Source organism: Syngnathus leptorhynchus, chromosome 16, assembly GCF_054491065.1.
Source record: "Syngnathus leptorhynchus isolate UIUO chromosome 16, UIUO_Slep, whole genome shotgun sequence".
NCBI lineage: Eukaryota > Metazoa > Chordata > Actinopteri > Syngnathiformes > Syngnathidae > Syngnathus > Syngnathus leptorhynchus.
In genome coordinates this window covers 6,615,221-6,626,085 of record NC_141210.1, presented here as the reverse complement: position 1 = coordinate 6,626,085, position 10,865 = coordinate 6,615,221, and the positions used below count along the sequence as shown (strand labels likewise).

General features: G+C 39.0%; 1 protein-coding gene, 1 long non-coding RNA gene and 2 other non-coding genes across 4 annotated transcripts; 1 reads left to right on the top strand and 3 right to left on the bottom strand.

Moving 5' to 3' along the window:
• Window positions 1-3,183: 3,183 nt before the first annotated feature.
• On the top strand, window positions 3,184-9,907 carry fbf1 (Fas binding factor 1). The gene is made up of 29 exons (XM_085934283.1): window positions 3,184-3,413; window positions 3,479-3,509; window positions 3,648-3,695; window positions 3,769-3,814; window positions 3,886-3,952; window positions 4,055-4,181; window positions 4,297-4,365; window positions 4,653-4,802; window positions 4,895-5,021; window positions 5,099-5,226; window positions 5,303-5,396; window positions 5,582-6,004; window positions 6,083-6,160; window positions 6,224-6,303; window positions 6,488-6,540; window positions 6,618-6,665; window positions 6,768-6,893; window positions 6,962-7,062; window positions 7,166-7,372; window positions 7,573-7,680; window positions 7,800-7,939; window positions 8,015-8,133; window positions 8,277-8,399; window positions 8,477-8,653; window positions 8,727-8,903; window positions 9,003-9,140; window positions 9,207-9,297; window positions 9,384-9,502; window positions 9,736-9,907. Exons 1-29 carry the CDS (start codon window positions 3,393-3,395, stop codon window positions 9,826-9,828), a joined length of 3,309 nt encoding a protein of 1,102 aa, XP_085790409.1. The 5' UTR covers window positions 3,184-3,392; the 3' UTR covers window positions 9,829-9,907.
• On the bottom strand, window positions 9,623-10,835 carry LOC147044466 (uncharacterized). Its single transcript, XR_015068525.1, has 4 exons — window positions 10,582-10,835; window positions 10,358-10,410; window positions 10,119-10,177; window positions 9,623-9,949 (listed from the first exon to the last, which is right to left on the bottom strand). It is a non-coding gene; the product is annotated as an uncharacterized LOC147044466 (long non-coding RNA).
• LOC147044468 (small nucleolar RNA R38) lies at window positions 10,023-10,092 on the bottom strand. Its single transcript, XR_015068579.1, has one exon. It is a non-coding gene; the product is annotated as a small nucleolar RNA R38 (small nucleolar RNA).
• On the bottom strand, window positions 10,245-10,314 carry LOC147044467 (small nucleolar RNA SNORD49). Its single transcript, XR_015068580.1, has one exon. It is a non-coding gene; the product is annotated as a small nucleolar RNA SNORD49 (small nucleolar RNA).
• Window positions 10,836-10,865: the final 30 nt, after the last annotated feature.

Here is a 10,865-nt window from a genome sequence, read left to right as displayed (position 1 = left end):
CCAAGAGGAAGACAGGAATAGTCTGATTGTTACACCACAAGTGTTTGCCTTTTCAATTTGACGCTTTCAATGGGAGCGGAGGTCTCGCTGCTCTAATCACCGGGAGATCCTTGGGAAAGGATCATGTGCACCACAATGGCAGTCCTTACCACCATCGGGCTCATCCTGCGGCATAAATTCTCCAGTAAAATCAACCCGTAAGTAGTTTGCTGGTCATTTTCTTGGAGTTTGCAGGATGTGAATAAATATTCTTATCATCGGACGCAGGCAGAAGGAGGAAGAGGTACCATATGTGAAGAGCAAGCAAGCTCCAGAAAATCAGAAATGACAGTGAGTATTACTAAAAAACTTAGGAATGGGTCAAATAAGAAGATCCTAGGAAAACTTGTAGTGTGTGTGTGTGTGTGTGGGGGGGGGGGGGGGGTCAGAAGGGGCTCCAGACAAGGGTGGAAAGTGGAGCAGTGGAACATGTTCCTGAGGCACAGATGCATAAAGATCGCAAAGATGCCTGTCCCACATTTTTCTGTTATGCACCGGCTGCAGCTCGACTTACACTAAATGATTCAGAGGCTGAACAACAATCCATCATCATCACTTTGGAAGCTTAGAACAAATACATCTGCAGCTGTAGGAAATGTGATCAACAATGTGGTGAAGGTTTGATTTTGATCAAAATGGATCAAGTTTTAGGAAATCAAGTCATTTGGTGGAGCAACTAAAGCAAGATACATCAAACTCAAGGCCCGGGGGCCAGATTTGGCCCGCCACATCATTTCATGTGGCCTGCAAAATCATGACTGTCAACTCAATGTTTTTTGTTAAAATGCCAAAACTCGAAATTGTATTTCTTCTTAATTACTGTGAGATATTGCAAAAAAAATGGTTTGAAAATTGTTGAACTTTTCTGTTGATATTATGGTTGACCTGTGGTTTATTATGTGGCTAATCATGGTTGCAGTTTGGTGGACATCTGTCCCACGTCATAGTTATCCCATAAAAAACTAGCATGTCATCCATGAAAGAATTCAAAACATCAATCTGGGGTCAAATTCCATTCACCCAAATGTCTCGTCTTGGAACCACCCTGACCTTGACCCAACTTGACATCTGTGGGATCTACTTGGCATGTTTCGACATTTGGCTGACCTGCCATGCTTCATGAGTCATAAGTCATCGGCGGCAGTGTGTGACTATCGTGAGGAGGCTGTGTTTGTTTTTTTACTCATGTTACTGATCTTAAAACATGTCTTGTTTCTTCCTTATTACTCATTATAAGTACTTACTCAATCTAACTAGTTTGTTGTTTTGGCAGTGTATTTGGGTTTTTTATTTTTCTGCATGATGAAGGGTCACTTTGCTTGCAACATTCTTCAAATTGGTAGATCATATTTTGTAGTTCTTCCTGTTCTCCTTGCTAATGAGTGGCTAACATCCAGTAGTGGTTTTTGGCACGGGGTGGCTTTTTTTTTGTTTTTTTTATGTAACGTGGGGGGGGGCACGAAAATTTCAGTAATTTGAGATTGGCTGGCGATCAATTCAAGGTGTGCCCTGCCTCCTTGCCCAAAGACTACTGGGGTGGGCTCCAGCATGCTTCGTGTGGATAAGTGAAATAATTCCTTACATGTCTTCTCATTTTCTCCCAATACTGATTCGGACAGGTCTGCTCATCGAAGCTCATGCCTATTTTCAACCTGGAGTGAAGAAACAACAAAGTCTGTCGAGGGGGGGAGGATTGAGCATTCTGGTCTGTCCAGCACATGCTCTCTTTTCTGCGACAGGGAACTGAGGCAAAGGGAATTTGGACTGAATTCCAGTTTCAAGATAACGTTTTTGTGTTTTCATGCCAGTTTAAGCTGGTTAGATTTGCACTATGGCCCTTTATTGTGGTTTGAGTTAGCTTTGCGCGAAAGAGTTTCTGGCAGAGAAACATCTAAAACTAGTTATGTGCCTCCTTGTAATAAATAAATAAATAAATAAATAAATAAAACGGTGGTCTTTTTGACTAAATGCAAAGGATGTCTCTTATGTGACCTGAAGTCTGTGAAATGGTCAAATTCTGTTTTCCTGATTTTTTTTTTTTTTTTTAAAGCTTACTGTCCCCTTTGCTTAAAAAAAAAAGCACACACATCTGTATGCTGTTTATATCATAATCTACTTGTTTGATGCTGATGAAAGAAAAATAAAAGTACAAACACGGCAAGTGTCAGCAAGTAATAGTCAAGGAATGTATGTATGTCATGAATCATCCCGTAACCTGCTGTGGTGAATTAAAATGTTAAGCCATGTTATCTCTAGGATTCAATTAAAATCTTTGAAAATACTGCACTAAAAATACTTTACATTTCAGTAGAAAGGATGGGATTAGTTCTGTCCATTTTGGGTTATCAGGAGGCATTATGGAGAGGGCATCAGATGTACCCCCCAAAGTCCAAGGAGTATGTAGTAAATCATTTGGATGATAAATGACACATTTATTCAGATGGTTTTAATTGCTGTAATGCTATTTATTGCTGAACTGGAACTGAACTCACTTCTTGCATCATACCACACTGAAGCAGTTTAAGATGTTTTTTTTTTAATGTAGTTGCATTTAATATGTGTTACTTGCAGTATTCTGAAGTCGCACTAAAAGTCCAGTTAGTTAGAAATTGGGCAAGTAGGCCAATGTACACAAAAAGAAAAGACTTGCAAGATAATAAGCAACGCTCACACATTTCTGCAGACTAGAAGTTATTTCTCGGTTAACGTTTTGCTGACTTAACGCACATGTCTTACTAAATTAAATATAGGCAAAATGTGAATTATTCTAATAGTTGAACTTTTTTTAAAAAAAATGTATTTTGTAAATTTCGATGCCACCTGGTGGTGGAATTGTTGGAAAGCATTATGTGGCATTTACAGGGTTGCACTGACAAGCGCAGTAATGTCTGAAGTGGTTGGAATGATTGAATGAAAATAAAAACACAAATTTTGCTAATACCATAAAATGTGCACACAAATGTTTATTCATGAGTTGTACACGTATGCAATAATTAACTTTGAATAAAAATGGTTTAAAAAATAAATGCATTATGATTTAACTGTAAAATCAAATTTTAAATAAAACATACTTTGTTTTACTGCAAATTTACAGGAAACACAGGGTTAGCTGAAAACAACATTTCCCACAATGCAAGTCGGCAGGTAAACAGGAAGCGTCCCTCCTTTCACGGTTCAAATCTTGGAGTTTGTGTGCCCAAGCTACTAATCCGCTAGAAGTGTGCGAACGTTTAAATTAACTATTTTATTGAAAATGGTGAAGCACGAGTGGTAACAGGAGTGTTTGAAATCACCATTGTAGACGACATGCTTCATCAGATTGATGCTAAAGTTGCTAGCTAACTGCGACCTAAATGGTAAACAAACCAAAAATGGTGAGTATCTTGATTGACTGCAGTCTTCTATTATTATTATTTTTTAACTGGGATGCCTTTTTCAGGCCACAAATCTAAAAGGGAAACCAACTAAAAGTAAGTTTTGTATGTCATCAATACAGACTTACAATAATGTACTGTACTTCATGAACTGCTCAAAATGTAATACACAGAAACAACCTCGCATGTATAAAAATAAATAATCATAATTCCCATTTTCATGGATCACCCAAGGCTCATTTGGTGATGGAGATATCCACGAAAGCTCATTTGATGGTGGCAGTAAGTGATAGCAGTTCTGTGGAATAAATGAAAAAAAAAATCATTTTAATATTTTATTAAATGTACTCATCAGAACTCCCACTAAGAAGAAAATCAGGACGTGGTGGATTACGAAATAGGTATGCTTGAGTAATTTCATTTCATACATGAGAAACAATACTATATTTTATGTATGAATCCTTTTTTCCAGCACATCTGACATTAAAAACATCTTCAGTATTCTAGATGATGTGAATTTGGATGAAGACGACACTGAGGTTTGTTAAGGAGTGTTTTAATAGATAAAATAATTAAAGAACAATAAAATACTAACAATTTTCAAATGTTTGTCTGTTGTTTTTGATTTTACTGATGTACAGGGCCCAGAAATGAATGCTGCATCAAAGAAAACTTATAATTCAACTTCTGCAGAAAGAAAACTGTCTGATGATAAAGAGTCCTTGCCAGAAGCAGATATAGCGAGTGATATGAAACCAAGGGAAGCAGGTAATATAGCAGTGGCCTTATTATTATTTTGAAACGCTTTACTCATTTTAAAAAAAAATGGTTTAGATGTTTTCCTGAGAGCAATGTGAGTTTTTCTCTTCCCCACTTCACCTAGATGAAATTTCCACAGGAGGGAAGAAGATAGACGCATCTTCAGCACGTAACAAAAAGTTCAGCTTCCTTGGTGAGACTGCCTTTTGTCATTTGAAACTTCTGCATTTCAAGTATAAAACTGCCAAAATGAAACATTTATAAATACAAATTAAAATAAAAACAAACATACAAATTACACAGAAATAATATATGACAAAATATATATAGTACAAAATAAAAGTAAACAAATACAAAAACTGAAAAAAAGTGTGTAAATAAATAAAACTCAGTACAATTAAATATCAATTTATAGAAATAAATATATATGTATATTTGTTTTTCTTTTCAATTTTATTTCAATCAATTTCTTTTCCGCAGACTTCGATGACCAGGATGATATAGATGACCTGTTGGATAGTTTACCGCAAACCAAAAAAAAGACACCATCCAAATCCAATTCACTGCCAACCAAACCTGAAAAATCTACACCTTCACATTCTGCATCTCTCGGCCAAAAAAGAGAAACAAGTAAATCTTATTTTACAGGATGTCATATTTTTCATATTTCAATACAAATCTCACAGGCTAAATTCCTCTCACCTTTTGTGTGTTTTAATAAGCCAGTGCAGCAAAGAAATTAAATGAACTTGTGTTTGATGATGAGAAAGATGATTTGATTGACGAACTTGGCCTGGACTGTGAAATTCCCAAGAAAAAAGAAAATGTGCTTTTTTCCAACAGGGAAAGGTAAGTCTTTTTTTTTTTTTTCCATCTTACGTCTTTATGGCCTGAATCTTTTTACATATGTCATTTCACCACCGTAGTGACCAACCACAGAGAGCTCGTACCAGACTCGATGAGATTTTAGAGAACTATAATTCCCAACGTCCAGAATGGCCACCACCAGGCGGGAAGAAGGACCAGTCTTTGTCTCGGGAGAAAAACTACAAAGGTAAGATGTCACCGGAGTGTTTAAAAATGTGTGTAGTGTTTAAGAATAATTTTGGAGCTTTATGTCTATTTCTCAGAGGCCCTTTTAGATGATGACCTCACATTTGGGTCATATCAGCCCACAGTGGGAGACACCGCTTCAGGGCCACTGTCCCGTCGGCAGTCTATCAGGTGCGTGATTACTTGCGAACCAAAAATTGTAACTATGAGCAAGCTACAGACATCATTTGTTTTATTCAAAAATCGTAGTAGCTTTTGTAATGGATCTATGGCATTTCAATTCATTGCGATGAGGAAAACTGATATGTGATAACTTGATCAATAATTTTCCTCTTTTGCTTTAAAAAAAAAAAAAGATTCCCCACGGAAGATGTCATTGCTTCTACCCCGGAGAAAAAGCCCCCCATTCCCCCAACCTCCACTCGATCCCGCAACCCAGCTGATTGGCTCTGTCTCAGCGCAAACGATGAAGACGACGTCAAAGAGAAGACCTCCATAGAATCTCCAAAATCTCCTTCTCCTTTATTGGAGAGAAAGCGTTCGCTCTCTGGTGAGCAAAATCCAAAAATGGAAATGAATGCCTCAGTTTTGAGTGACAGCAAAGCAGGAAAGCCCGAGGTGATCAAAAACCAGAAGAAAGTGGAGGAAGATGATGACTGGTTAGCAGGAGCTCTTAGCAGGAAGAAGTCTTTCTCGGGATCAAACATTGATGGCAAAATCTTAACTCAGGAGCAAAATTTAGGCCTTGGAGAAGAAGTGGATCTGGAGTCACTTGTTAGGTAATGGAAATAAGATGACACCGTTTCTCAGAGGTTTTATTTTTCAATATGGATTTTTTTTCATGATCTTGTTTTCAGCAAGGAAGCCACCTCACAAGCCCGGAGAGGCAGAAATAACATCCCCGGGAAACAATCGTCATCCTCCATGGATGCTGGGTAAGCTTTGGCTGAAGAATTAAAAGAAGAATATGACTTGTAATATATTTTTCTATATTGTAGAATTCCTTTCAACTCTTCACATGGGCAACCGAGTCTTGCTGCACAACATGCCCCTGAAAAAGAAGAGAAGGCCAAGCAAGGTATCGTATTCTTGTTTTTTTCTTACATGACGGCATTATTTGACCTGTACATTTTATTTAAAAAAAAAAAAATACACATACAGTATTTTTATTGCAGATTTTATCACATTTAAATTTGCAATTTTTAAATCCCATTTCTTGTATTAGAGTATATCATCTTTCCCATGGATGCTTTTATTTTCAGTGCTCCCACAGCCAAACCTTAAGACAAACTCGTCAGCTGGTGTCCAGCAACAGGTTTTTTTTTTAATTTATGTTTTTATCATCATTTCGATGTAGATTGACTCATTGTAATTCCTTGTCCTTTTGAGCAGGTGCCATTTTCAGCTGACAGCCTGCAGCAACTCTTACTACAACAACAGGTGAGCCCAGTTTTCAGATTCATTTCAATTCTATTCACTTTTGCATGACTGATGCAACACATTTTATTTTGTTCACATCACATGATTACTTCTGAATGAAAGATGATGCAGTCACAGTTATTGGGGCTTCGGGGTGTTTTGGATGCCGGGGACGTGCAAAAAGTCAACGAGCGCAATCATCGTAATGGAGAGGATTTACAAGCATGCATCATACAGCTGGAGGCACAGGTATTTGAAACCTATGGATGGAGAAGACTTGGTTACGGAAACCGAGACCTCGATCTGTTTTTCTCCAGGCGAAGACGCTGCAACTGGAGCGAGACCACAGCCAGATGTTGCTAGAAAGTATCCAGCAGCGACATAAACAGGACATGGAACTCATGGAAAACGCACACAAGTATTAATTCCAAGATTACATTTGTACTCTGTGTTTGCCTTTCCCACCTTGTGTTTCAAAAAAATGTGAGTCATACTTGAATCATTTTATGTGCCGCTCGCAGGACTCGCGTCAAGCTTCTCGAGGAATCTGCGATTCAGAGGGAGATGCGGATGCGACAGGAGAGCGAAGATCTCATCGAACGCTTGGCCGCGCTAACACAAACGGCTGAGAAGGAGCGCTCAGAACTGCAGGCTCACTACCAGAGAAAACTGGCCCAGTTCCAGCAAGACCAAGATCGTGACATAGAAAGACTCCGGGATTTGCAAAGGTAGACTTGTGCTGATTTTCTGGAGATTTTTTTCCCTGGGTTTTTAAAAAGCCCCCAAAAAAAAAAAAAAGCTAAAAATTGAATTTTTTATTTTACTTGATCTTGTTTGCTTCAATTAGTGAAAATAAGACGATAATAAAAGGCTTATTCGGTATTGTAACAGTTTTCACAGGTTCCCACCTAGCTTTCTTTCTTTTCAGAAAATCCATCACAGAGATGAAGAAAGACCACGAAGACCATATTAATAGACTGAAAAGACTGAAAGAAGAAGAGATTGACGCAGTCACAAGTGCAACATCTGAGACCAGGTCCAGCATTTATTTAGCATGATTGTGCTTGTAGATTGTGCGTAAAATACTTTGTATCATCTGATTAGGTGGTCAGGATTTTAAGAATACCGTATGCCTTTTTTTTTTTTTTTGTCCAGGTCTCTAACGCTCGTAATCGAGAAGATGGAACAGTTTTCTTTTCGGCTTGGAGATCTCTCCAGTTTGGTCGAGAGCAGGCATGAACACACAACCCATGGCTTGGAGCAGGGGGCACGGCACAGAGATGAGCAACTCCGAAGTATGTGCCGCACACCCACACGGATCGACATTCACTAGTGGACAAGGTCGATTAATCCTCCAATGTTTTGCTCAGTCATGCAGGATCGTTTGGCTCAGCAAGAGAAAATAATGGCGGAGGAAAAAGCTTACCTGAAGGAAATCATCTCGAGGATGGACACTCAGATCAATGAACAACAGAGACAAATTGAGAAGGTTACAACTTTCATGTTAAGAATCATCGCTTGTGTTTTTTTTTTTTTTTCCCTCTTACAAGTGTAAAATGAGTTTCCAGCTGTTTACCAAAACAAGTCAAACCCACGATAGAACGACTTTGTTGTAATTTCCAAATGTTTCAGGATCGCTGGAAGATGACAGGAGAGCAAGCCAAGGTAGAATCCTCCCTGAAAAGTCTGGAAGAAGAACGACGTGCCCTGACCATGCAGATGACCATGGAGAGAGAGGAGCTGGAAAGAGCCAAGGTAAGGGCTTAAAACAGGCCGAGTCACCACAAAAATATTATTCCCTTTATGACTCTTCTGTTGTGGTTACACTTTAGAGTGCGTTATTGGAGGAGCAGAAGGCAGTGATGCAACATTGTGCGGAGGAGAGAAGAAAGCTGGCAGCCGAGTGGAACGTCTTTCATGCTCAGGAAAAGCAGCGTCGAGAAAAGGCCGAACAGGATGTCAGCACTTTACTGGAGAGAAGAGAGGGCTCCATTATGAGTCTTGCGCAGGTGAGCTGAAACTCAGCGAATCTGCTCGGTTACAAATCCCCAAAACATCAAACTTTGCATTACGTTGTAATAGGAACAAGCTGATTTGAAGCTTCGCAGCGGAGAGCTGAAAATAAAAGAGACAGCTGTGGCACAGGAGAGAGAGGTTCTGGAAAAACTGAAAGGAGAACTGGAGCAAGAAAAGGAGAGGATAAGCACCACGGCCCTGAGGCTCAAGATCCGAGCGCAAGAAGTTGATGCCTTCAGCAAGGTGAATCGACATTTTTTTCAATTTGACTCTTATGGCTTCTATTTGTGAAGTAGTCAATTTATGAAGTCGTTTTCCATAACTGTTACTTGACGTGTGCAGCTGGCAGCAGAAAAGTATGAAGAAGGAGAGCAAGCATTGCAGGAAGCCAAACGTGTGGCGTCTGAACACCAGGCAAGGCTGAGAACGATTCATTCCCAGATTGAGAGACTGAGGCAGCTCGAACAACGTGCTCTTCAGGTATTATATTTATCAAAATAATATTATGGGAAGTCGTAAGTAATATACCTGCACTTTTAATTGTAGGACCGAATACGATCCAACCCTCAGGAAACGGAGAAGTTTAAACTAGACCCTCTGAGTGGCTCTTTGACACAAACTACTCCCACTCTACCAGGTCATCCTATTTGGATATCAAGTTTGACAAATTTTGAATTGAGCCATTATGCAAAAACTAACCCTGATTTGCATATTTATCCATAGACATGGGTTCTGCAATCCTGCAGCCAAAGCTAACTTCAAATACTAATCAGGTAGTACCCAATTCTCAATCTGTGGCACTCCAGGCAAGTTTGGCCATATGGAAGTACAATGCACGAAAGGTAAGCAGCAATTCTTTAATTTTAGTCAAAATGTAGATTGTGTAAATAGGGACTATTGCATATCCTAGATTCATAGTGGAATCGATCATCTTGTAGCAACATGGAGTCCACGACAAAAGATTGAAATGTTTATCATCTTTATTGAAACTCACAGTGAAGGGTTAACGTAAACACTTTTTTTCCCTCCAATCATTGAATGGATATCTACTAAACTAAATTACTCATGGATACAGGAGCATGACTACCTCCAAGAGCAGCAAATCTTCCTTGAAAACTTGAAGAAAAAGTCAAACAGACTTAAGTCGCAGTGGGCTACAGCATTATAATTCAGGATTGCTTTACATTTATACAGCATTTTTTTTTCACAAGATTCAAAGAAAATAAAATGGAATCATTTTCCCTTGACTGATTTTCTTCAGATCATTCACTCCAATGCAGAAATGCCACCTAAAAAGATACAAAACAAGACAATCATACACTGGAGGCAACTTATGATGATCAAGTGAAATGATGATTGTGATTAAGCCTCAGGTTACCATGACTCAACATTTGTGTTCAGACAGGGATAACTTGTTTCATCACTGGCTTAAATCTACAAAACTCACACAATACATACCGTTTTTATTCCTTTCCCACGGAGAACTCATGTTCCTGATGGCGGCTAACTTACAGCACCTAAGAACAATTTTATGATCAGTATTTTGTGATCAGTTTCCGTGCTAAGAATATGTCCGAGGACATTTCTCAGATCATTGCAATCGTCAGTTATCGCATCAGACGGCACTTCCTATGCAACAGTTATCATCCTTGAAACTGTATTACAATAAAAGGGTAATGGAACAGTGTGATACAAACCTTTGCAAGGTCCTCTTGTTGAATAAATTGAAAACAAGCGGCGCACAATTGACCTGAAACAATAACAAGAAGATCATCAGCAACGTGTTTCTGCAGGCCTCACCAACTACTACTGATCAGATTGTTCTCGCACAGATTTTAAGACAAGGATAACAAAACTCACCACATACAAAGAGCAAATTACATTTTGAAAAGTGTGCATTAAACCGATTATGACAACTTACCCATGATTATTCACTTCTACGTGCATGCTCTGCACCACGTGCTGATTCCATGGAAGCTAACGAGCTAGCCTTGCATGATTGTAAAGTCGCTAGATTCTCCATCCAAATGCTCTTATAAACAACTTCTGAGTTCAAGGAGGACCGTCTGCATTCACTAACTTAATATTTGAGCAGCGATGCATTAAAAGATGTTGCACGCTAGCTTTGTAGGGAGTGTCCATCTTGCAGGACTACGCCGACAAGCAGAAAGAGACAGGAAGTCTTGCGGAATCCGCTTTTATTTC

Coding starts and splice junctions, on each gene's coding strand:
- fbf1 (XM_085934283.1), top strand. CDS start 3,393: ATGGTAAACAAACCAAAAATG. Junction 6,161..6,223: donor TCATCCTCCATGGATGCTGG/GTAAGCTTTGGC, acceptor TCTATATTGTAG/AATTCCTTTCAACTCTTCAC. Junction 6,541..6,617: donor CAGCTGGTGTCCAGCAACAG/GTTTTTTTTTTA, acceptor CCTTTTGAGCAG/GTGCCATTTTCAGCTGACAG.